This window comes from Hyperoodon ampullatus, assembly GCF_949752795.1.
Source record: "Hyperoodon ampullatus genome assembly, chromosome: 11".
NCBI lineage: Eukaryota > Metazoa > Chordata > Mammalia > Artiodactyla > Ziphiidae > Hyperoodon > Hyperoodon ampullatus.
In genome coordinates, this window is record NC_136924.1 from 2516595 (window position 1) to 2543846 (window position 27252).

General features: G+C 43.4%; 1 protein-coding gene across 1 annotated transcript; it reads left to right on the forward strand.

Moving 5' to 3' along the window:
* The first annotated feature begins 307 nt into the window (after positions 1 to 307).
* GLIPR1 (GLI pathogenesis related 1) lies at positions 308 to 26584 on the forward strand. Its single transcript, XM_079715029.1, has 7 exons — positions 308 to 406; positions 10123 to 10396; positions 11200 to 11445; positions 20793 to 20905; positions 23233 to 23318; positions 26172 to 26198; positions 26298 to 26584. The coding sequence occupies exons 2-7, from the start codon at positions 10223 to 10225 to the stop codon at positions 26450 to 26452; spliced, it is 801 nt and encodes a 266-aa protein (XP_079571155.1). The 5' UTR covers positions 308 to 406; positions 10123 to 10222; the 3' UTR covers positions 26453 to 26584.
* The last annotated feature ends 668 nt before the right edge of the window (positions 26585 to 27252 follow it).

A 27252-nucleotide genomic window follows, 5' to 3' on the forward strand; every position in this document is an offset into this window, starting at 1 on the left:
AAAACAATTATACTCCAATAAAGATGTTAAAAAAAATAAAATAACAAAGTTATTAAATCTTTTCAAATATCTTGCCAGGTTTCAGTTGGAACAGACAGTAAATATTTCTGGCAGTATTAAATAACTCCATGGACCCAAAAGGCATCTTAGTGTGCAAGTTACCACATTCCCAAGATCTAGAGTCACTCCCATAGATAGCTAAAGAACCAATAACCTGCTTGTCCCAGGCAGGCAGAAAGCCAAGCCAAGCTCTTAGGACACAAAACTAGACAAGTAAGAAGGCAATAGTTGTCCCTGGGAGAGGAAGCATAAATAACCAATAGGTCTGGATTTGGAAAAGAAAGGGACAACGTGAAATTCTACTCTTCTCTCTCAGCTGATCATTACAGAGATTCAGGAGATTGGGGTAAGAATTCTCACCCTTCAACTGGCTTCTGCCAGTTTTTCCAGGAATCCCCTCTGCAGACTGGTTTCTTATTCATTTTAATTTTAACTTCCCTTGGCTATTTAAGAAAATAGCATAGCACTTTCCCAGGGAATCCTTTGGAGTCTTGGAGTCCCATCAGTTCTGGAAGGGGCCTATAAGGGGGCATACCTTTAGGGGTGGATTATGAAGGCATTTGAATTGATGTTGACAAATCACCATAGGCTCTTGAAGGGTAACCTCTTTTCTAGTGTCTCAGTTGATTACAACTAAAACAACAGTCCCTAGGTCAGTGTTTTAATGACGGGCCCGTAGGAATGTGCCCTGTGGGGGGCCAGGTGTTTTAGGTGCTTGGCCCTGAAGCTGTTGTACTTGTAAAGCTAATGGTTTGGTGAACTTTTACTTATGATCTCCTGTCTTTAAATCTTCATTTGTCTTCTGCAGCAATCTTTTTTTTTTTTCCCCATGAAGCTATTTTGGAATTTTGAAGGCTTTTGGATTCCTCTGTGTACTAATTAAAATAGCTATCCCATTCTGCTTGCTTAATTTCGGAACCCTTACTTTCTTTTTTTTTTTTTTTTAAAGAAGAGGTTGAGGGTAGGAGTTTACTAATTTTATTTATTTATTTTTGCTGTGTTGGGTCTTCGTTTCTGTGCGAGGGCTTTCTCTAGTTGTGGCAAGCGGGGGCCACTCTTCATCGCGGTGCACGGGCTTCTCACTATCGCGGCCTCTCTTGTTGCGGAGCACAGGCTCCAGATGCGCAGGCTCAGTAGTTGTGGCTCACGGGCTCCGCGGCATGTGGGATCCTCCCAGACCAGGGCTCAAACGCTTGTCCCCTGCATTAGCAGGCAGATTCTCAACCACTGCGCCACCAGGGAAGCCCCGGGAATCCTTACTTTCAAGTGCACTTTTTAAACGATCTTGTCTAATCCGAATGTTCTGTCATGGCCATTGTAGTCTAGGTTATAACTCCCCAAGAGCTGGCAGCAATTTGGTAGGACCTAGGCTGAAAATGGAGATTAACCCACATCTCTGTCCAGCCGCCAAACTGTTTGACCCCCAACCTCACGGTTACCAAGCCAAATTCTTGGAGCTTCCACGATAAATAGTTCTTACCTATAAAATAGGTAGGTGTGCCGTAAGGTAGTGGCACTTAACTCTTTGGATTTTAAGGAACCCATTTTTGATTTATTTAGTTAGTTAAACCTTTGCGTCTCTCAGCGTCAAACTAACATCTAAAAAGTGACGTGCTGCTGAGTTGGAAATTGTGTGATGTTTCACAGTGTACCTTCTCGCACAGAAATTTTCTAGAGGTTGGCGGGTGACCTAGTGTCAATCTAACCCATTCTGTGACCAACTTACCCTAACACAGGAGTTTTCAGGTTAAGTGGTGAGTGCTGTAACAGTTCTTAAATGCTCAATGCATGCCCAGCCATTTTTGCAGCTTTTTGTGACTCAAGTTTCTCCCATTATCAACTAGACTTTGCTGGACTTAGTCCAGTTCAAGTGGGACCCAATCCAACCTCAGACTCAGTTGGGTTTTTAAGTTGGACCCAGTCAACTCTGGCCAGTAGCCAGCATGGAATCTGGGGATTGGGAGACAAAATCAAGGTCAGAGTTTCCAACCAAATAGGGAACTGCAGAAAGCCAGTTAGATGGGGAGCTCCATGCAAAGAGAGTGGAGCTTAAAACCAAAAGGAACTTACCAATGGCCCTCAAAAATAACAGGAAAGACAGTGAACTCAAAGGTTGTATGGGGGTACCACACCTGTTTCTCTTTGTCCCTAAATGCCATCAGAAGATAACTTTGGATCCCACTGTCACTGCCACCAAATCTGTTAAGTAACAAAAATTCAACTGAGTAAATGTGAAGGTCTAACTGGCTTTATCCAAGAATTGGGCAGCAACCCATCTAACAGAGAGAAGCTCAGAGGAGCTGTACAAAATGGAAAGCTCATCTTCTTTTGGCCGATAGAAAAGGGGCTATGTGGCAGATGACCTCATTGGCACTGACCAGAAAATTCCAGACTGAGCAATTAAGACTACATTTCTGGGGGAGGTTCTAACTGCAATTAGGTTAGGTATTAAGCCTTCGTGAGCTCAACATAAGTGAATCCATTTGGGGCCTGTGGTTTCTTTTTTTAACAATTACACAGATCCCATGGTTCTCTGAAGTAAAAATTTCAGTTTATTTTCTAATTATAAAAGATAGTATATGCTTATTGTAAAAAAACAAAAAATGTAAATAACACAGAAAGGAATAAAAAAGTGCCACTATTCAGAGATAAACCCTGAAAACAAATCTTTCTTAACACACACATACTTTCAAGGAGATCATGGTGAAGATCCATGATAAGAAAAGGAAAGACTTGGCAAAGTTGTGAGCCTGTTGAAACAGGTAAAAGTTCCTGTTGTTCTGAGCAAATGACTTCTTTGGGCTTTTGTTGTGGGAATGTAGTATGAGTTAAGAAGTTTGAGGGTTGTAGCTTTGAGGAGCTAAATTGCTCTGCATAATCATGGAAAAAATGGTCTCAGTAATAGCAGACTCCATTTTGCTTATTTTTGGAAATTAGAGAAAAGTAATTAGTTTATTTCATTACCAAGATAATATTGCTTATTCTTGGGAATTGTACATGTACAATGTGGTTTGCTGAAGCAACCACAAAACATCACTGAATTTCCTTGCTTGCAAGTTCTCACCTCTCTTGTTCTTGTGTTCAAAACCCAGGCAGTCTAGTTCAGAGACCCAGAACAAGATGGAAAGCAGGCTTCAGGCCTGGTTACCAACTCAAGCTGGAGGAAGGTCTAACTGTTGATTGTCACTCCCTTGATCAAAAGGTTGCCTCTGAGCCCCACACAAGGAGATGCTTACCCTAGGTCAATATAATGGAAAGGAATGCTGGTATAAATTAGGCAGCCTGGACATAATTGAAATTATAATATATGAGTACCTTGTGAGGTGATTTTTTGTGCATGTGTGTGGCAACAATAATTCCACCTTAGGTTTCTTTACTTTTTAAGAGTTGCCATTAGATATTAATACCTCCCCCACCCCATTCCATTCTCCATACCTCTTGATTTTCTAAAACACTGGTGTTCTCTAAAACCAGATTACACCCCACCTATAGCCCTATAGCTAAAAATCTCTCCTATAACTTCCCAGCAGCTTTGTGATAAAATCCAAATCACTGGCAGAATCCAGAAGTCCTCCGTAATCTGAGTCTTATAGCTCTTCCTGATTGGCATAAAAGCACCATTTGGATTCTAAATTCCATGAGACCAGGTATCATGTTTCCTACCAGGCATAAGCAATACTTGAAGTCATCTTTATAGAGAGAGACGATGTGAACTGGCTCTTCCTCTATTCTTGTCATGACATCATGTTTCCAACTTCACAACTAGAAATCCAGTTCCTATCCCCCAAATTTCCTTCATCTCTCCATCCCTTTTTCATTTGATCAACAGCAACCCAGCTCAGTGAAGACCTCACTGCTATATGTAGGAAGCCATCTCTACTTTTCCCAGAATGGGTTAAGCATCCTCACCTGTGAGTCCTTAGCCCTTGTTCTCCTCTACCCCGGTCTTCAACTCTCCCTGTCTTTGTCACCACCAGCTCACAGCTCTTACCACTGCGAGCTTCTTGAAGGCAATGACTATGTTTTTATCTTGTATTACTAACTTGAATACACAGAGCAGGAATTTAGTTGTGTTGAATTAATATGTTAGCTAGTTCATTTGATCCTCCCAAACCCTCTCTGATGAAGAAGGTGTAACAGAAAAGGTCCTCTTAGTCTCATTCAATAAACAGGCAGCTGAGGATTAGAGAGTTTGATAAGTCATCTGAGGTTTTACAGCTAGTTAGGAACAGAGCTTAAACTGAAATCTGAAATTGAGACCAGTATTCTTTGTACTGTTCTCTCTCTCTTCGCCCTCTTTCTCCTGGGCATGCTGTCACCCCCTCCACACACGTATATGACACACATGCATCTGTGGGGAGGGGAAAGTTATCCCCTTCCCCTCTTGATTCTTTTTGGCTGGTCATATAATTAAAATGGCAAAAAGGAGATTAAGAGGAGAAAATCAAGTTTAATATGTACATAAGGGGAATTCACATAAGCATGAGGAATTACAAAGATAGTAAGGCAAGATGAGGTGTATATGTCCTTCTGGACCAAGGAGAAGGAGGTAGAGGTTTGGGACTTCTAGGGGAAGTAAGATAATCCACAAGAAGATGAAAAGAGTTAACGCTTAGTAAACAAGTGTTTGCTGGGACATCTAGAGATAGTGGGACTCAAAGAAGACTTTGATCAAACAGGCCTTGCCAGGTTCTTTCCTGTCTACCACACCTGGTTTATATTATACTATAGTTATCTATGGTGATAGTCCCTTCTTGAAGCCGGCCTTCTAGCTTATCTTAGTGGCAACAATAATTCCACCTTAGGTTTCTGTAATGTTTCTTTACTTTTTAAGAGTTGCCATTAGATATTAATACCTCCCCCTTTTTAAAAATTTCATTTCCCGTCTTGAAGCAGTTTGGTTTGTGTGTGTGTGTTTAATCTATTTATTTATTTATTTTTGGCTGTGTTGGGTCTTAGTTTCTGTGCGAGGGCTTTCTCTAGTTGCGGTGAGCGGGGGCCACTCCTCATCGCGGTGCACGGGCCTCTCACCGTCGCGGCCTCTCTTGGTGCGGAGCACAGGCTCCAGACGCGCAGGCTCAGTAGCTGTGGCTCACGGGCCCAGTTGCTCCGCGGCATGTGGGATCCTCCCAGGCCAGGGCCCGAACCCGTGTCCCCTGCGCCGGCAGGCAGACTCTCAACCACTGTGCCACCAGGGAAGCCCTAAGCTATTAACTTCTGATTGGAGTATTTTCAGGGTTTGCATAGCAGTATTGAACTCTTCTTCCATTACTGCAGAGAGATTGCTTTTTCCAATTCATAATCTTTAAAGCTTGGGAATAAGACCCTCAGTGCTGAAAAGACATTGGGATTGTGATACGCAGCAGATTCCCTGTGATTTCTCGGCAAGCATGTTTATGTGGCACAACTTTATGAACAAAGGAGCTCATGTTTGTAATTTGGCTGGCATTTAGGGTGGAGTATTTGGTGACAGAAGGGGACTGGTATCCAAATCCACATGGTCCTGACCATTTAGTCAGCAACCCTTTATACATTTGGTTGTCACATAAAATAAAAAGACTAGAGTGGTTTATAGACAAGGTTAGAATGGAAGCTGTAATTCCCAGGGTCTGGGGTATTCCATGACTTTTGCCAGTGGTGCTGTAGTGTCCAAACACCTCCCTTCTCCATGCGCTCCTGTTGACATGTGAGAGTGAAACAGATTGCAAAATAGCTGATATAGGAGGTCTGTTGTCTGGTTTTGGCAGCTGTAAAGCTTATTTCTGTCACCTAACTAAAGTAAGTCCAGATTTTTGATCCACCCATATGTAGTTTGTGGTTTGGGGCAGCTTAATCATGGGGGCAGCTGCAATATCCTAAATTGTACAAGGGTGACTTCTGAGACATCTGGAACATGTGGTGATTTGGCAGACATTTGTTCCCAAAATGGTGGTGCTAGAGTCATTTGCAATTTCCTTGAGAGGTTTAAAGATGTCACTTATGGAATCAAACCACAGAATTTGATTTGCAATATTGTCCCGGTATGTCACCCAAGAAAGGTCCCGTGTCATGTTTGCTTTTAATGCAAAGGGAAAATTTTTCTCCTATTTATCTGAGTAAGGGACAGTCTTTGGGCTTCTACAGATTATTTTCTGGGGCCCAAATGACTCACTAAAAGAAGATGAAGAGTGATGATTTTCTTGTCATGGATATCATACCCTGCCGCTCATCCATCTTACTTAGCCCACCACGTTCACATCAGCAGGAACCAAGACTAGTTCAGGCTCTTTTGCACTATCCAGATGTTGACATAATCAACAGTCAGGCTGAGTTAGCGTGGCCAGGGTTTGGTAAATTAGCATAAGGGGGTAAGGGAGGGTTAGTAAAACAAAACACAGGTTGAAAACGAGCCCAGAGTGGAGACTTAGAGGAGAAATAAGATAGAGACAAGCACTCTCCAGTTAGCCTTCTAATAAATGATTAATAAATGCAGAGAAAGGATTTGTTAATAAGAAAAAGTGTTTTGTTTTTTAATGTGTGTGTATAGGGAGTCTTAAAAGTGGGGAAAGGGAGATAGGTGAAAGTGAGGCTTCTTGATCTGTGATCTTGGGAAAAGCTGTCTACTTCATGATGCTGGCTGCTTCTGGGGCCTGGGAATTGGCCCTGGAAATCTTTAAAAGTCACCTGGGGGGGCTTCCCTGGTGGCGCAGTGGTTGAGAGTCCGCCTGCCGATGCAGGGGAAACGGGTTCGTGCCCCAGTCCGGGAAGATCCCACATGCCGCGGAGCGGCTGGGCCCGTGAGCCATGGCCGCTGAGCCTGTGCGTCCGGAGCCTGTGCTCCACAATGGGAGAGGCCATAACGGTGAGAGGCCCGCGTACCGCAAAAAAAAAAAAAAAAAAAAAAAAGTCACCTGGGGGATCTGTCTCCCACTTGTCTTGAGAGGGATGTTCTGGGCCTATGTTGGCATGGCTCGCATGGATCCAGGAGGATTTTCCTTTTGACGACAGTGTAGGTGGTTGGCAGTACCTCATAAGGTCCTTCCCAGGGAGGTGACAGCACATGTTTTCTTCTAAAGACCTTGATGTACACTTGATCTCCTGGTCGAAAGGATGGCGAGGCTTATCAGTTGATGGAAGCCAAGCCCCTTTTACCTCCTTCATGTACATTTGTTGTTGTATCTAGCTAGTCATATCATCAGGTTGTTCACTTAAGTTCCCATAATCTTCACTTAACCCAGGAATGGAAGGTTTAGAAATACCAATGGACATTGGGTATCCAAAGACCATTTCGGAAGGGGTCAGTCCATGTCTCTTATTTGGAGTATTCTGGATCTTTATAAGGGCCAAGGGCAAAGCTTCTGGCCATTTAAGTCCAGTTTCTTGACGGATCTTTCCTAAAGTTTTTTTATGTCTAGATTTTTATGTTTCACGTTCCCTGAGGATTGAGGATGATATGGGGTCTGAAACTGTAATGAGTACCCCAGAGTTTTTGCAAGCAAGTGCTTTATGTTGTAAAATGAGTTCCTTGATCTGATTCAACCCATAAAGGAATGCCAAAGTGAGGAATAACCTCAGTTATTAATGTCTTTACCACTGTTGTGGTTGAGGCACGTCTAGTCCAATAGGATTCAGTCCATCCACGAAACATGTAGACAACAGCCAAACGGTGAGAATAGCCTAAAGCGGGGGGAAACCTATAAAATTCATTTGGAGTGCCACAAAGGGGGATGTGGGTCTTGGAGGATTTCTTGGGGGTATCCCAGGTATTTCCCAGAAACTTAGGGAGATTTACAAGTAGTGCACAGGGAAATACTTTGGTCAGAAATTTTATGGATGCCAAGGCAAAACCAATTGTCTTGTAGTTCCTTAATTCTCCCCCATCTGCACATATATCCCACTTGATGGGATATAAGCCAAAAGGTTAAAGGAAAGGGGGCTATAGGAAGTCCATTTGGCCTGATGTATCCATCTGGTAATTGCTTAGCACCCTTTTGTACCCATTTGCCTCTTTCAGACTGCGGGGCATTTGCTTAACAGTTGATAAAATCAGTCAAGAATAAAGGCAAGTTTAAAAATTCGGTAGAGAAGGAATAAGGGTGGGGCTTCCCTGGTGGCGCAGTGGGTGAGAGTCCACCTGCCGATGCAGGGGACACGGGTTCGTGCCCCGGTCCGGGAAGACCCCACATGCCGCTGAGCGGCTGGGCCCGTGAGTCATGGCCGCTGAGCCTGCACGTCCGGAGCCTGTGCTCTGTAACGGGAGAGGCCACAGCAGTGAGAGGCCTGCGTAGTGCAAAAAAAAAAAAAAAAGAAAAAAATAGGGTGTCCATTTTGAGCTGGATTTTAGCAACTCTGTCAGCCTGATCATTTCCTAAAGGTATAACATTTCCTTGGTATGGGCTGAACAATAAACAACGGCAGTTTTAGGAGGTGAGTATCTTGTAATAAGGCAGCTGCTATACGGTCATTAGCAATAAGATTACCTGCAGAAGTTAAGAGGCCACGGGATCTGCAAATTGTGCCAACAGCAAGACAGACTCCAAAAGCACATCTGGAATCTGTGTAAATAGCGGCAGTTTTCTCTTCTGCTAAGGTACAAGCTCTAGTAAGAGCTATGAGCTCGGCAGCTTGGGCTGATTTTCCTGTGGTATCAGAATGAGCATCAGGAGTCCCACGAGGGGAAACTGCAGCATAACCAGTTATGTTTCCCAAGAAATTTCATTGACGGGAGCCATCACAAAATAGAAGTCAGGCTGGGTTACCTAAAGGGGTGTCTGAGAGAGCCTCTCGTGGCTTTGAGACCATTTCTACGGCTGCAAGGCAATCATGTGTGATACAGCGGGGCTCTCCATCAGCGAGGGATAGTAAAGTAGCTGGATTCAAAAGGTTACAACGATGTAAGATGATGAGAAAGTCAGCTCATAAGTGGCCTGTCACAGTGTAGAGAGTTGCTGTATCCTTTGAACTTGTAGAATAGCTGACACAGCCTGGGGAACATAGAGATGAATAGGGGAGCCTAACATGCACACTGGCTTTGTCAATCAAGGCGGCAGCTGCAGCCACTGCACAGAGGCATGGGGCACAGCTAATGCCGCAGGAGCTAACTGGCATGAGAAACACGCTACAGGGACGTGTCTTGAGAAGCAGAAGATTGTCCTAGAATGCCTGCAGCAGTCCCATTATTTTCATGGCAGTATAGATGAACAGGTTTGTCAAAATTAGGTAAGCCAAGAATTTGGAGTGTGGACAAAGCTAATATTAAAGCTTCAAAGGAGGGCTTCCCTGGTGGCGCAGTGGTTGAGAGTCCGCCTGCCGATGCAGGGGACATGGGTTCGTGCCCCGGTCCGGGAAGATCCCACATGCCGCGGAGCGGCTGGGCCCATGAGCCATGGCCGCTGAGCCTGCGCGTCCGGAGCCTGTGCTCCGCAACGGGAGAGGCCACAGCAGTGAGAGGCCCGCGTACCGCAAAAAAAAAAAAAAAAAAAAAAAATGCTTCAAAGGAGATTAATGCCTGTGAAGGGCCAGGACATAGGCTCTGTGTTGTGATCTAGGAGACAAGCACACAGAGGTTTGGCAAAGGCTGCAGAATTAGGAATCCATTGGCAGCAGTAGCCAGCTGCCTCCAAAAGCTCACGTAACTGGTTTTTTCATTTGGGGAGGGGAATGGACAAGGTCGATGTAACCCCATCGCAGTCACCATCGTGCATGGATTCTGGGTCGAGCGATGATGTTAACCAGATATTCTAACCACGGTGTGCTGATGTGACTCCAAAAAAAATGTTTTTAAAAAGTATTTGGCAAGACCTTTATTGAAATAAGAGATGTTTTTGCTTAACCACCAGAACCTCAGTAAAAATTGGGACTATTATTTCTGGAGATTCCAGAACTTCCTTTGGAAACATCCCCCAACTCTAAAGAAAGTCTGATGTAGCCTCGTAAAAATCCATGTTGTAATAGGTGCTGTGTCACTGAGAACCACCGAAAAGACAGGGTTAAGGGCAAAAAACGAGCTGCAAACCATATATGGAGAAACCCTTTTCTTCACACTTGTGATGAACTCATGTTCTGCTTTCCGTTTTCTCAAAGCTGAAGTCGACTGTGCTTTGTAAAGCTGGCTCACCGACCCTCGGGACCTGCAGTGCCTCTGGATTCCAGCCTGCGGGTCTCCACGCCAGACAGTCTGAGCATGCGAGTCACACTTGCTGTGACAGCCTGGATGCTCTCTGTGGTCTCCAGTTCTTCCTCTCCAGCAAATACTTTGCCAGATATCGAAAATGAAGATTTCATCAAAGACTGTGTTCGAATGCACAACAAGTTCCGATCAGAAGTGACTCCAAAAGCCAGTGATATGCTCTACATGGTAAGAAAAACATGAGTGCTTGTGGCAGAAGTCAGTCAAAAACAACTGATGTGGATTGATTTTGGTGGTGAATCCTTGGTAATCCTGACCAGTGCTCTCGCGGTGATGAAGGTGTGCTTTAACTTCACCACCTGCGATCAAAACAAACCCAGTTTCGCTCTGCCTGCTCAATGCGTGTTATAAAGCAAGTGTGTGTTACTTCTCTTTTTGGACACGTCCTTTGCACACGTCCTCAGGTGCAATTTATGTCTCTTTTTTGCCTGTTAATTTTTGTGAGGTTTTTTTTGGTTTCGTTTTTTGTCTCTAGGTTGACTTTTTTTTGTTGCCGGCAGAGTACTGACTTTCTCAGGGAGGCCGCAGGGCATCTGGGGGAAAGGCTAGGATTTTGATTCAGTCAGGCTTGGGTTTGAATCCTAGGTCTGTGGCTTTGGCCTGGTTTTTAACCTTTCTGAGCTTCTTACGATAGGGGCTATTGTAGGTATGAAATTACAGAAAATATGTGAAACCAGCATATGTTATTTTGCAACATAATAGACCTTCAGTGAAATGTTGTTCTGTGTCACTCACTTTGATTCTAAATTCCTCGAAACTAGATTATCGTGTCTCCCACTAACCCTAGTCAAAACTTGAAGACTATAATGTGATCCTCCACATATGGAGGACCTACATGTTTGTGGTCCTTCTCCATTCGGGACATCGTGCCTCACCTCCCATGCAAATTCCCACTTTGCTCATTGTGGTTACAGCGTTGGGTAACAGGTTCCATTCTTGACCCTCCTAGTGTTTCGTATTTATTTCTGCAGACTTGGGACCCAGTACTAGCCCAAATTGCAAAAGCATGGGCAAGGAACTGTCAGTTTGCACACAACATACAGCTGAAGCTACCCCACAAGCTGCACCCAAATTTCACTTCACTGGGAGAAAACCTCTGGACTGGGTCTCTGCACCTCTTTTCTGTGTCTTCAGCCGTCACAGACTGGTACAACGAAATTCAATACTATGACTTCAAGACTCAGAAATGTGACAAGGTCTGTGGCCATTATACTCAGGTAAGTATCTGCCTTATATTCTCTTGAAGCCGTCATTTCAAGGGTGAGGAGAAGGCTGGAATCTGGTGTTAAGAAAAATGTAGAGTAAGGTAATGTCCCTGTAAATATGAGAGAGTAGGGATTACAGGCTTACTTTAAAAATAAATAAATGGAACAGACCCCAATACCAGAGGAGATAGTGCTTGAAGAGTGTAGTTACATGGACATAGGTGAAACGTGAGGCCCACCAATCTGCACAGCCTTTGAATAATTTTGATCACACCTGTCTTCCCGTGGTATTTTGTTCCATTTGTGAGTAATCAAAGGACCTTATGAGTAAATGGATTTATTCCAGGTACAAGTTCTCTAGGAAATTTGAGTCAGTTGTTCTGGGACTATAAAACTGGGAGAAATAAGCCTCTCAGACAGAAGCATCAATAAGAATTGAAGGGGGCTTCCCTGGTGGTCCAGCAGCACAGACTCTGTGCTTCCACTGCAGGGGGGCATGGGTTCGATCCCTGGTCGGGGAAGATCCGCATGCTGCGCAGTGTGGCCAAAAGAAAAAAAAAAAACTGTGGTAATAATAGTTATGCTTCCATATCCTCTTAGTCTTTCAAACATGGCCTAAGAATCTATGATGTGCCACATAAAGAGGAAAAAAAAGTCCCAGACCCAGTGGAGAGGTCAACATATAAATTTGTACAAATAATCCTGTAGCTACCCTGCACCCACATCTACAGTATTAGTCTCAATAGCCACATTCAGAGCTTCTTGATGAGATATTTTTTTTTTTAATTCAAGCTGGTTTTGGCTTCCTAACTCTAACTCACATTTGCAACATGGTGGAAACAAATCCCTAGGAAAAGTCTTCTATAATCTTCTTAATATACTGCCTCTCTATACTGGCCACGTTTTATTTATTTTATTTCCTGGCGGTCCTTGTCAAACCAATAACTAAAGGTAGTGAACCTATGTTTGACTGTTTTTTTGTTGTTGTTGTTTTATTTGCGGTACACGGGGCTCTCACTGTTGTGGCCTCTCCCGCTGCGGAGCACAGGCTCCGGATGTGCAGGCTCAGTGGCCATGGCTCACGGGCCCAGCCGCTCCGCAGCATGTGGGATCTTCCCGGACCGGGGCACGAACCCGTGTCCCCTGCATCGGCAGGCGGACTCCCAACCACTGCGCCACCAGGGAAGCCTTGACTGGTTTTAATGTAGAAAAAAATTGTTGAAATGACGTCTGAGGGCAAAAGCATTTCTAACAAGCCAGTTAACTTGGAATATTAGGTGTTTTTAAAAAGCAAAATGTTGGTAGAAAAACTCAATATAGTTCAGCCTTATAAAGATTCTGACCTCACTGGTGGTGTTACAGATGAAACACGTTTGGCACAGTTATAGGAAATTGTTATAATGAGAGGGAAAGGGTTGATTTCAGTGAAGTTTTCATCTTAAGGTTATTGTAATCAAGGAGGAGCTATGACATCATCAGTAGCCTTGGTCCCTTTCTTGGAAATATAAGTAAGGTCTCCCCTAGACTTGCCCAATAAGCCATCAATTTTGGTTTATATTAACAAATAAACTTAACCAGAAATGAAATTTCATTGGATTCCCACAAATCCTAAAGGGCAAGAAAGCTAAATCCAGAGTGCCTACAAGTGGTATCTGGTGCCATTATGCACTATGGTATTGATCTCCAGAAGTAATTGTCAGTCTGAAGGCGCTGACTCTCACTCAGTCAGTGTTTAAGCTTCTCCCCTATTCTAGGCACTTTGTAAGGTACAGGTCATGCGTTGTAGTCCAGACTCCTGAAAAAACAGAGCCTGAGATAATAGCTTATGTGCTAAGATTTTACTTGGGTGTACGATTGCAGAGAAGTGAGAGGGAGGAGAAATGGCTTGTGGGGCAGGGAATGAGGGGCACAGCTGGGAATGGCCCCTGACTCTTGGGAGGTGACTTTTATTTGGAAGAGACGTGTGTAAGTGGATGTATTATAGCGCATAGCTAGTGCAGCTCGGAGAAACTGACAAGGTGCCATGGGAGCAATGGGGAGAGAGCAACTGACCTGGCCAGAGGGAGGTATGGAGACACAGGACTTGTCCATACAGCAGGAGACATGTACGTTGGTTCTTAAACTGAGTGAGAGTTTGTCAAATGAAAAGGAAGGGAAAAAGAACTCCAGGCAAAATTAACAAGGTGTAGAAGATGTACAATGTGTACAAATGGCCTTGGCATTTCAGAAGAATGGCAAGCAGCTTAACCCACCAAATACACAGTGATCCAAAGACTGTTAAATTGACAACAGTCTCCTAAACCCTGCAAGTTAAAAGACACTTCATGTCCATCATTCCAGGAAGTCAAAACAAGAGGAGGAAACTTCATTATATGTCATAGAGGCCTGAGATCTCAGAGGTGGCCCTCCCCAAATTAACAGAGCTTACTTGTAAATCTTCCTTTTGCATCTAGGGGAAAGAAAAAAATGGCTAATATTTGGGACATAAGAAAACATTTCCTAAAATCCAGTTCCTTTCAGACAGGTAGCAGAGCCCAAAGTGAGTGATCCTAACCTGTTCTCTTTAAGAGACCACTACAGTCCACCCCCCAACTCAAATGATGGAGAGGATGTCCAGAGACCCCCTGGGTCTGGGAGGAGGCAGCAGCAGCAACTACTTTTTAAGTGAATGTGGTCCTTAGTTCTCTACATTTAAGATCTCATTCAACTCTCACCACACACCTCTAAGAGATGCTATTGTCCATAGATGAATAAACAGGCTCAGAGGGGTCAAGAAGTTGTTATCCCAGTGTCATTTAGCTAGTAAGAGGAAGAGCTGCGACTCAGATATATGTTGCTTATCTAGTAAAGTAGTAGTATTTAGTAGTCATTGAACAAAGTTTAGATACCTTCCATGAGCCGTTTTTCCATCAATTGGAAGAAAGCTCTGACAGCTTGATTGAAGACTTCCTGTTGTTGGTTTTTGTTTGTTTTTGCACTACGCGGGCCTCTCACTGTTGTGGCCTCTCCCGTTGCGGAGCACAGGCTCCGGACACGCAGGCTCAGCGGCTATGGCTCACGGGCTCAGCCGCTCCGCGGCATGTGGGATCCTCCCGGACCGGGACACGAACCCGTGTCCCCTGGATCGGCAGGCGGACTCTCAACCACTGCGCCACCAGGGAAGCCCAAGACTTCCTGTTTTTATCCTTGCAAGAAATCTTGCTGGGAGTTCCAAGATTACTCAGTTGCCATTTTAAATTCATGCTGGAAATTACCTCAAGCGGCTATTTGTAACTTCCCACTTACCCTCATCTTAATTGTTAATAAAAAGCAAGCTATTTTCAGATTTTGGCCAGTGAGCAGTGGTTGTACAGAGTAAAGACAGTAGATTCAGATGCATTATTACTTTTTGGCTGCATTGCTGTGCGTAGGCTTTCTTTAGTTGCGGCGAGCGGGGGCTACTCTTCATTGCGGTATGCGGGCTTCTCATTTCAGTGGCTTCTCTTGTTGCAGAGTACGGCCTCCAGGTGCACGAGCTTCAGTAGTTGCAGCACCCGGGCTCTGTAGTTGCGGCACGCGGGCCCTAGAGCGCACGGGCTTCAGTAGTTGGGGTGCGTGGGCTCAGTAGTTGTGGCGCACAGGCTTCAGTAGTTGTGGCACGCAGGCTCTAGCTGTGGCGCATGGGCTTAGTTGCTCTGTGGCATGTGGGATCTTCCCAGTCCAGAAATCAAACCCATGTCCCCTGCATTGGCAGACGGATTCTTTTTTTTGTTTGTTTTGTTTGTTTTTTTGCAGTACGCAGGCTTCTCACTGTTGTGGCCTCTCCAGCTGCGGAGCACAGGGTCCGGACGCGCAGGCTCAGTGGCCATGGCTCACAGGCCCAGCCGCTCCGCGGCATATGGGATCTTCCCGGACCGGGACACAAACCCACGTCCCCTGCATCGGCAGGCGGACTCCCAACCACTGCGCCACCAGGGAAGCCCATGGCAGACGGATTCTTAACCACTGCACCACCAGGGAAGTCCCCAGATGCATTATTACTTCATGAAAGTGTGATATTTCTTGACATGTTAACGCTTTAGTTATGTCTTCACTAGAGATTTAAATTGTGGAAGAATTCTGGTGTATTAATATGGAAGATTATTTAGGTTAGATATTTTGTTGCCGACAGTGCATCTTTGTAAAGTTTGGGAATAGTTTGACTTAAATAGCTGGGTGGGGGACTTCTCTGGTGGTCCAGTGGCTAAGACTCCACGCTCCCAATGCAGGGGACCATTTTAAATTCATGCTGGAAATTAACCTGCTCAGGAAACTAGATCCCACGTGCCGTGACTAAAAGATCCCGCGTGCCACAACTAAGAGCCGGTGCAGCCAAATAACTAAATAAATACTAAAAAAAAATAGCTGGGTGGGCAGCAGCTCAGGCTTGATAGTGCTAAGAATGCCCACTAGATGGCACTAGTGATCTCATTTCTTTTTATCCCCACCCGTTGAAATTTTTATTTTTACACCCTCCCAAAACCAACGGAAGTGTGCGATGTTTCACTGTTTGTCTAGCTGATTTTGTACATGTTGCATATTACTGATAATGAGTCAGATGGACTCATACTGAGAATTGAAAGGGGAAGATGGTGTAAAGGGGTTGTTAGCTAGAAGGAAGAGACGTGCCTGCCCCCACTGGGTTGGGCTCCCCAGATGCAATGCTTTTGTTAGGTATAGGTTCCTGATTCTGCTAAAAAGGAAAGCACTCTGGAAGCATCTTGCTTAGGGCGTGGACTGTCCTCACGGCACTTTGTGGTCAAGTAGCATTAAGTTCCACCCCTCATCTAGGAAAAATTGGGGCAGCATGTATTTATTGATTTGTTATGCGGTTAAACATGTTGCATGTAACATGCTGAACACCATCCGGCCACTAGGAAAATTCTCAATGAGTAGCTCTTAATTTTTTAAAATTATTTTTGTTTACCATATTAAAAAATGAAAACATGCAACAGGAATCTGCCTGATTAAAAAAAAGTTTTAAAACAGAAGAAAATTAGTCATAAGAGAATAAAACATGAACATCTGCTGAGAGCTTGCTAAGTTCCATAAGCTGTTCTAATCACTTTCTTATTAGCCCATTTAAAATGTCAAAATAAGCCTGTGGAGTAGGTGGTGTTACCCTCATTTAATAGATGAGGAAGCTGAGGCCAAGGTCACACAGTGGGTGGCTGAGCTGAAATATGAACTTGGTCTTTGTAACCCCAGAGCCCACAGAGTTGAACCCAGAATCTGAATGCCCATGAAGCTATTAAAAAGAGGCCAACTTGAATGGATAAATAAACTGATACATCCATGCAATAAATATTACTCGGCAATGAAAAGGAGAGTGACTAGTAATGAATCCAACAACGTGAGTGAATCTCAAATGCTTACGCTCAGTGAAAGAAGCCAGATTGAAAAAGCTACATTTAAACTGATTCCATTTATATAACATTCTGGAAAAAGTGAAACCACAAGGACAGAAAATAGATTAGTGATTGCCAGGGGCTGGGGGTGGGAGCTGACCACAAAGGGGCACAAGGGAGCTTTGGCGGAAATGTTCTAGATATTGAATATGGTGGCGGCTGCACAACTACATGCTTTTGTCAAAATTCATAACCTAAAAAGGATGGCCTCTATGTTAATTACAACCTGATTTAAAGAGAGCCCAACTAAAACACAAGATGAATGGTAACTAACATTTGCACTGTCTTGGAAAAAAGAGATCAGAAATGTAAAAGAAAGTAGAATAAAAGAAATAGCATAAAGCATTAAATGTGTGTGGGAGGAACCCAAAGATTAAGAGTACTTGAGACTTGAGATACAACACTGGAGGAAAGTGCTCAAAGACCAAAGGATCAAAATATAAAATGATTGACTCAGGCGATTGTACTCCCAATATGGCCCATTAGCATGCATAAGAATCACCTGAGGAACTTGTTAAAACAGAGAAACTTTTTGGCTGAATAATGTTCCAATATGTGTGTGTGTGTACCTGTGTGTATGCGTGTGTATATAAATATACTACATTTTCCTTAAGGAAATCCTGTCATTAGCATAGATCTACAGGTATTATGCAAGTGAAGTAAGTCAGACAGAGAGACAAATACCGTATGATCTCATTTATGTGTGGAATCTTAAAAAAATAAAACAAACTCTTAGAAAACAGATTGGTGGTTGCCAGAGGTGGGGGATGAGTGAAATGGGTGAACGTGGTCAAAAGGTACAAACTTCCAGTTATAAGATAAATAAGTCCTGGGGATGTAATGTACAGCATGGTGACTAGAGTTAACAATACTGTATTATGTATTTGAAAGTTGCTAAGAGTATATCTTAAAAGTTCTCATCACAAGAAAAAACTTGTAACCATGTGTAGTGATAGGTGTTAACTAGATATTGTGGTGACCATTTTGCAATATATACAAATACTGAATCACTGATTACACTGTACACCTGCAACTAATATAATTTTGTATGTCAGTTATATCTCAATTTAAAAAAAATACAGATTTCAAGGACAATTCCAGTGACTCTCATGCAGTAGGACTGAGATGGGCCCAGAAATCTGCATTTTAAACAAAGCACCCCAGAGGAAGTCACTTGGAGGTGCAGTGAATAGAAATGAAGAAATTTAAAAATAAATACAAAAATGATTGGGAAATTAAAGTACAAGCATCACACCTGAGAATGGTCATAAAACTAGGTGCTCTCGGGGAGATAGAGGCCTGATTTACTTGGTTACCTGGCGTTCCCTGCAGGGGATTCCGGGGTGTGAGATGGGAAGGGAGACACCCCACCTCAGCCAGGGAGGGCCGTCCTTCCCCAAAGGAGAGCGCTGATCCTCTGTGGGCGACCAGCACCTGCCTCCCCGGGTCCTCCCCAGCCGTCACACAGGAGGTGGACAGATTGCAGAGCGTCCCGGCGCCCGGCACTGCCCAGCCCTCGCCAGCTCCTCCCCCACCTCCTAGTCCGTCCGCGAGCCTCGGAGGAGCTGCCTCCCTCCTCATCCCCTCCCACAACTCTACACTCGCTCCCCAGAGAGCTGCCCTTAATTGATTTTTTATTTTTGAGTAAATTTGACCTTTTTCAGCAGACACAGCGGCCTTGCCTCAGTTCTGTGCGTCTTTCCCACCTCGGGGCTGGCTCACACAGCTGTGCCCTCTGCTGGGAATCTTCTCTGGCCTCCCGGACCAGCTCACTTTCCGCATCGGCCTCACTAACTCACTCAGAGCAGGATCCCTGCCGTGAACCCCCTGCGCGCCCTCCGCTTCCCCTTCACAGAGCTCAAAACCCTAGCCTGACGGTTTCTTGACTGCTTTTCTCTGCATTTTGTGAAGGCACCCGCTGGCTCCAGCTCATTCATCTCCCTGTATTTGGTACAACTAGTCACAAAGTTGCTAAATATATATATATATATATATATATGTGTGTGTAAAAATAATGTAAAATTCAATTTCGTATCACTGTAATAAAGGAGTGCATTTAATTGCTGGCTTAAACCCACATACTAGATTTTTAAAATGCTTTAAATACTTTTTTCTTCCGCCTTCTATTACAGCAAACAGTCTCAGTTAGGATGAGCTGTGTAAGTTGTGTGGCCTAATGCAAAATGAAAACGTGGATCCCCTTGTTCAAAAATCATGGGAAAAGTGCCACTGAAAGTGCTAAAATGCGTGACAGCACTGAACTAAACCAAGTGTGGGGCCCTTCTGATCACGGGGTCCAGTGGGACAGCACGCCCTCTCCCGGAAGCTGGCCCTGTTCTTGCTTTCCCTCCTGGGCCACCAGCCACTCCTTTTCAATGTTTTGCTGGCTGTTGTTTTCTTTATCCCATGCTCTCATTTAGTTGTTTATTATCTTTGCTTACAAGATCTAATCCATTCCCACGTCTTCCAGGTTTGTGTCTCGAGCCACGCTCTGCCCTCTGACCTGCAGATGGTCGTCTGACGGGCATCTCAAGAGTAGCAGGAACTGAACTGAACCCCTTGTCTGCGTTCCCACCCACTTCCTCCTTCCCTCATTTCCCCCGTCTCAGCAAATGTTGTTCAGACCCAAACATTGACCTGATTTTTCTCTTTCGCTCTTACCCCACCCTCAAACCCAAAGCAAACCCTTTCAGCTTCACCCCTAAGCTGAACCACGAACCTGGTCAATTCTAGGGAAGCCCCTGCCACCACCGCAGGGAGAGTCACCATCTGCTCTTTCCAGGACCAGTGAAGCACTCTCCCCGGTTCCCTCCCTCTTTTCACCCTTGTTCTTAGTCCATCTAGTTTAACAACCAAAGTGACCTTCCCAAGACCTGGAAAAGGGACTCTCCCTCCCTCCACTGCAAGATTCCCATGAGCTGCTCCTCTATCTCTGACCTCATTGCCTGTGCTTCTCCCCCACTCCTGGATCCCAGCTCCGCTTGCCTTTATTTATTTATTTTTGGCTGTGTTGGGTCTTCGTTGCTGCGTGCGGGCTTTCTCCAGTTGCAGCGAGAGGGGGCTACTCTTTGTTGTGGTGCGCGGGCTTCTCCTTGTGGTGGCTTCTCTTGTTGCAGAGCACGGGCTCCAGGCGTGCGGGCTTCAGTAGTTGTGGCTCACGGGCTCTAGGCATGCGGGCTTCAGTAGTTGTGGCACGTGGGCTCAGTACTTGTGGCTCACGGGCTCTAGGTGCGCGGGCTTCAGTAGTTGTGGCACACGAGCTCCATAGTTGTGGCTCGCGGGTTCTAGCGTGCAGGCTCAGTAGTTGTGGTGCACCAGCTTAGTTGCTCCACGGCATTTGGGATCTTCCCGGACCAGGGTTTGAACCCGGGTCTTCTGCATTGGCAGGCGGATCCTTAACCACTGCATCAGCAGGGAAGCCCCACTGCTTGCCATCTTTCTGCCACTCTTGCACGCAAGCAGACTCCACGCCAGGGCCTTCGCCCCAAGGGCTCCCTCTGCACGGATGCTCTTCCTCCATCAGTTGGTCTCCTGCACGTTTTGAGCGCTGCCTCCTCATCATTCAGGCCTCACCTCAAATGCCGCCTCCACACTCGAGACGCCTTCCCTGCACACCCAAGTGAAAGCAGCCCTCTTCCTCCCCAGCAGTCACTCTCTATCCTGTTAGCCTATTTCTTCATTGCACTAGCTGTCAAAATTAGCTTAGTTATTATTTGTTTATTTCACACACACACACACCTTGTACACACACACATTGTACACACACACACACACACAACTTCCAACCAAATTCTGACTACCTAAAACTTCCCTGGTGGTAACTGCTTTACCTAAGTAGAGTTAATATGCCTCACTGTGTTTACGAAGGCCTAATCATACTCAAGTGTTCATTTTAGTATCTCTCTCTTCTTAACAATCCGTATTTTCTTTCAGATTGTTTGGGCAGATAGTTATAAAGTTGGCTGTGCGGTACAGTTTTGTTCTCGAGTTTCTGGCTTTGAAAGTCTTCGCAATGGAGCACATTTTATATGCAACTATGGACCAGCGTAAGTGCCCAAATTAACCTCTTTCTGGGGGAAAAAAAAACTATTTTAAAAGTATTTACCTTCATTACAGAAAATAAATCTGGGTAATAAAGAAAGTGTAAAAGAGAAAATTAACGTTACCCTTAACTTCTCTGCCCAGAGATCTACTCCATTTACATTGATACATTTTTCTTTGTATGTGTGTGTGTGTGTCTGTGTGTACACCTTTATAAACACTACATAAACACACACACACGCGAACACATTTTTAATTTATTTATTTATGGCCGTGTTGGGTCTTGGTTTCTGTGCGAGGGCTTTCTCTAGTTGTGGCAAGCGGGGGCCACTCTTCATCGCGGTGCGCGGGCCTCTCACTATCGCGGCCTCTCTTGTTGCGGAGCACAGGCTCAAGACACGCAGGCTCAGTAGTTGTGGCTCACGGGCCTAGTTGCTCCGCGGCATGTGGGATCTTCCCAGACCGGGGCTATGAACCCGTGTCCCCTGCATTAGCAGGCAGATTCTCAACCACTGCGCCACCAGGGAAGCCCTGAACACATTTTTAAGAGTAGGAGAGGGGCTTCCCTGGTGGCGCAGTGGTTGAGAGTCCGCCTGCCGATGCAGGGGACACGGGTTCGTGCCCCGGTCCGGGAAGATCCCACGTGCCGTGGAGCGGCTGGGCCCGTGAGCCATGGCCGCTGAGCCTGCGCGTCCGGAGCCTGTGCTCCGCAACGGGAGAGGCCACAACAGTGAGAGGCCCGCGTACCGCAAAAAAAAAAAAAAAGAGAGAGGAATCCATGAACTTGGATTAGAAAAAAGTTACATCTTTTTCACTAACTTCTATTGAAAGTAACATTTCTTTATGAAGATAACACTCCAATCATTATCAGCAATAGCTATGACTGTACTGCACTACCTGTATCTTTATCACAGATATGTTCATATCACTTTCTAGTTGCTGCATCTCTCTCAAAAGTTTTTATCACTACCTTGAAATTACTGTAATTATTAGACTCCCTGCTAGCTCTTACCTAATACTTAATAGAGAAGTACATATTAGTAGATCACAAATATTTTTAACAGGTTAATAACTATTTCAACTTAATTTGTTTCCTTTATAATCCTATGAACTTTATTTTAGGTATTTTTAAACTATTTTGAGAAAGAGCCCGCACGCTCCACCAGGCTGCCAGAGGGCACAGGACACAAAAAAGTGAAGAACTCCTTTCCAAAAGCAGAGTTCCAAAAAAGATGAGAGCAGTGGCAGGCTCACTGAAATAAATGTACAGCCTTTCATCATTGCTACTCCAGAGATATTCATGGGGACATAAAATGTTTGGTTATTATTTCATTTTCTAATCTGTGATCTTGGTCAATTACTTGCACTCTGTGCCTCAGCCTCTAGCTATGGGGATTAAAAAAATTATAGTATCTTCCTCATAGGGTTATTGTGAAGATTGATTCATTCGAGGATGCTTAGAACAGTGCCTAGTACACGAAGAGTATTCAGTAATTATCTATTATTCATATCACATCTTTTATGTGAAAACAAATTGCATTATAGAAACTCCCCCATATTTCTTGTTATATTCTTTTAGAAAGCTCTTTCCCCAGCCAAATGGCTCCTATCCAATAAAAACTATGGAGGTTTGCTAGACTGAGGAGAAAAAAATGTGGGTCATGGTAGCTTTTCTAAGACGGACAGTTTTTTGGATGGCAGTGATCACACAGGCCAGAAAGTAGAGGGAGTACTGCTCTGAAATCAGACAAATCTAGGTTTCGTTCTGACTCTGACATCTGTACCTTGTGATTTTTGGCAAGTTACTTTATTTTTTTTATTTTTAGTGGTACGCGAGCCTCTCACTGTTGTGGCCTCTCCCGTTGCGGAGCACAGGCTCCGGACGCGCAGGCTCAGCGGCCATGGCTCACGGGCCCAGCCGCTCCGCGGCATATGGGATCCTCCCGGACCGGGGCACGAACCCGTGTCCCCTGCATCGGCAGGCGGACTCTCAACCACCGCGCCACCAGGGGAGCCCCCTACTTTATTTTTTAGAGGTTTAGTTTCCTTATCTGTAAAATAGAAATAAAAATAACTTCCTCCCCAAGTTGCCTTAAGAATTAACTGGGATGATTAAGACACAGGTTCCTAAACGCAGGCACCTAGAATGAACTCTGCAAATAGTAGCAGGCTTCCATTTCTGCTTCCCCCTCTCCTCTCCTCTTCCCCACCCTCTGGATCTGCTGACTTCCATCCTAGGATTTAGCCAAGGACCATAATAAATTGCAATTGAAAAAAAAAAAAGACAGAAACCAAAAACTCTCCTAATGGACAGTTTTCCTCTACTTCACAGAGGCAATTACCCAACCTGGCCATATAAAAAAGGATCCACATGCAGTGCCTGCCCCAGTAACGACAACTGTCTGGACAATCTCTGCGGTGAGTAAAAGGAGCAATCTACCAATAATACAATGTGTTCAAAACTCTTGTAACTTTCTACAGAGCTAAGAATGCAAACATTTGTTTTATCCTAACAGCTATTTTCAGGGAAAGTGGCATCAGGTAGCAATCAAACCAGTGGCTTACTGTCCTGGGAATGAATATATGGTTCAAGAGAAATTTAAAGAAGCAAATAATATTCTTTAGTTAGTGCTAATCAGAAAAGCAACAAACGACTCTGATGCTGGGAAACTGTAGACCCAAGATTTGCTAATTTCAGCAAGATCAAAAATTTGTATAACAAAGTTAACCAAAAGAATTCTAAATTGTGTGATACTACCTGTCCAAGCACTCAAGACTTGCATTTTCATCTGCAGAATCAGATAAATGAAATAAAGCTGCAACATGGCACTTTTTACTAGACAGCATTTAATGAGGAACAGTGTAGGCCAATGAAGCTACGTTTCCAAGGATGCTTTACCTAACTTTGAAATATTAATACACCATTGGCCAAGAGTCTATTTATGGTTCCTGTCCCAGACACATTCCTTTCCATCTCAGTATGGTTTTTTTTTTTACTTTTTGCCATGGTGTGAAGGAAAACCTCAATCAAGCTACTGCAGTTGTGCAAATCCTCTATAGGACTTTTGTGTCCAGACCTGTAACCAACTGAACCCCTCAGGGCTGCAGGGCTGGGGCGGGGTGCTAGGAGCAGCAGGGTAGAGTGGACTGAGTTTAACTGCATACATTTTTGTTTGGCCAAAGTGTTGCATTGCTTACACGTTTCCTAAGGTCCCTTCCGGGTTTAAAATTATAAAATTCTTTTCAACTGCTTTTCCCTTCCTCCTGATTTGTAAACACTGAGTTCTCATTTTTACTCCAGCTACAGAGACGCTTTTTCTACCGGCTTTCTGAGCCAGTCATTTCTCTCCAGTTCAACCATTCTTTCCCTCATAATTAGTTTTGTTTAGAGAACTCACTAACATGTAGCCATAGTGCAACAAATCCCTTCTCAGAGCACCAATATGTTAACTGAATTTTTCATGTTACTCCAACACTACGAAAGCATGTCTTTTTTTTTCCAAGTTAGGCAGTATGACATAAGAGTTAAAACCACAGATTTTAGAAACAATATTTGAGTTCAATTTCCAGTTCCATGATTGTGACGCTGGGCAAGTGTCTGGATCTGTTTCCTCATTAATGAAATGTAGACGGTGGTACCTCTTCACAGGTTTAGTGAAACGAATGAAAAAAAATTATATCTAGAACAAGTGCCTGGCATACAGTATCACTCAATAAATAGTGTCTATTATCCCCAAATTCATCCTTCCTGTAATCTCAGATCTTGAGTTTACTCTTGGTATTTTGGTGTCTTCTTTATGCCCAAAGTCTTAGATGATATGTTTTTATGCTCATGAACAAGACTCATGCTTCTTTAGAATCTGTGATGAAAACTGAGACAATAATGTTAAATTATGTAAAAAGTAATTTAACTGTTGCCACTGGTTAGCTGTCTTTCCCACTAGACTCTGAATTCCAAACAGGCAGGAATTATGCCTATCTAATTCAACTTTGTAACCAAAGTGCCTAGTCTGGAAGGCAAATAATGGCTAATTTGCATATTTCCTAAAAAAAATCATTCTCTATAAAAATCTAGACAGTAACACCACCACCAACACAATGATAACAAGAAGAAAACTGCTGGAGTTTTAGCTTTTGATCTTAGAGATCTAGCTTGAAATGGTCTCTAACCTTGTGGGATAAAATTCAGAAAATTAAGGCTGTAGTCCAATAATGAAAAGTCCCTGGGCTCTTAAGAGAGACAAAGGAAAACGCATGCTAATTTGCAGGGGGGTAAGGGTTAGAGGATAAAAGCTTTTATTTATCAGATTTCGTCTCTGACAAATTGTGGCAAACACTGGAGGAAAAAAATCCCTTTGTGGTCTTCTAGATACTGGTAGGTTCAATAAATACCAATGGAGGCCAAATCAGGATGGTTTTGCAAAATGTGCTGGGCACACCAATGGTACACAAGCTGATTTTAGCTAGTGCATGGATGACATTTGTTTCAATATTCAAAAGTTGAATGTTTAACAAACATTTTAAAAATATATATGTAAGAAAAAATATAACTAGCAAGCATATCATACCTTGATTTCATGGATATAACTGCCAAGAAAAGTTAAAGAAGCAGAAGCTTCGTGGCAATTCACCACAGACAAAGCCCAGTCAGTCACAGGTATGATGACCAGGGATGCTCACGAGTACCAGAGGGTCAGCTGCTTGATGGATTCCACCATAGGAATGCAACAGCAGCTGGCATAGAACCAGTGTAAAAGAGGTGTCTGACCATTTAAAAAGTGTAAGGCTATGGCAGATGTGGAATTCTCTTCCCAGTGCTCTGAATGTCAAAATCTTAATAAAGCTCAGTGGAAGGAGAGGAGTAAATACGACTTTGATATCCAAATGCCCTGATATACTAATGACAGACTGGAATGTACGAGAGAGGCCGCTGTCTCTTCATTACTGACTGATCGTAGATAGTAGCATTCTTCTCAGGAGAAACTTATTTTCAGGAAAATGTTTTAATAAATTGCTCACACTGATTATTACTAATACTTATTTTTGATTCTGTTTTATTTTAATTGCATTTATTTTATCTGCCAGTTACATTATGTAAAATGATTTTCCATTTATAGTAGTGGTATATAGAAAGTTTATATATAAAGGTTATATAAACAAGTTGATTGCAACAGTCAATGGTTATAATTAAGAGACTTGGCTTTTAAAAAGAAAACAAAAGCCTCACCAATATCCATTCTTTTAATTTTTTTCTTTCTTCTGATTTTATAGCTAACCCACAACGAGACAAAGTGACACGTATGTATATAAACCTTAAATTGTATAAGCTCTATCTGAGCTATGTTACTGCATTATGAGGAATAACATTTAAGAGGATATTTTATGTTTGTTTCACAGGTTACTACTCTGTTGTGTTTCCAGACTGGCCAATATTTCCACGTAACAGAAACATGTCTCTTTTCCTCATTGTTACTCCACCAATCCTAATACTGAGTGTTATAATTATCAGTTTAGTCAAGCACAAATACCCTCATTTAGCTCTTCTGAACTAATACAATCCGGGGGGGGAAAAGCCTCAATCATACATGGCTTTAAAAAATAAATAAAAATTGGGTGTATTTCTAATTTGCAGCAAACCCTTACTCAAAAGAAGAAATGGTTCAATTTCCTAACATTAGAAGATAAACTCATCTTTACTTTCCACTTTTTATGAAGAAGCATTGTTTTCAGGCTGCCACAGCTGTGACTTTCAGTGAGTAACCTATCCCCTGTATGCCTTAGCTTCTAAATATGTAAAATCAGTGAGCTAGATTTAGGTGAGTCCTGGCCCTCATCAGTAAAAGCATTTCTATATAGCCTGTTGCATGCTGCTTCAACTCCAAATATCTGGTTTCCCCTGTTCTCTTGCAAATTTGATGTCTTTCTGGTTTACTATTTCCTCAGACTCATATTGGAATAGTAATTAAGGGAATTAATTTAAAAGGCCTTGCACTTTTGGATTATGGATTAATCTTAGAACAAAATGTAAAATGAGATTACAAAAAGGGATAAACCTAAATGTTTACTTGTTGCCATTAGAGCACTGAAAAATCTATTTTCCTCAAAACCAAATGCTGGGACATGATTATATTTAAAGACTAACCAATGGCCTCAGACATTGGATTTGATGGATAATAACAGTAGCCACATTGCAAAAATCTTTACATAAACAAACAACCTTAAGAAGTACCCCTAATACCATGCCTAGACAAAACGTGCCTGGAATAGATTAGGTGCAATGCATGTAAACACATATATACCACCTTCTAGTATATAATTTTTCAAAAAACATGGAGAATACAGTAATTTATAA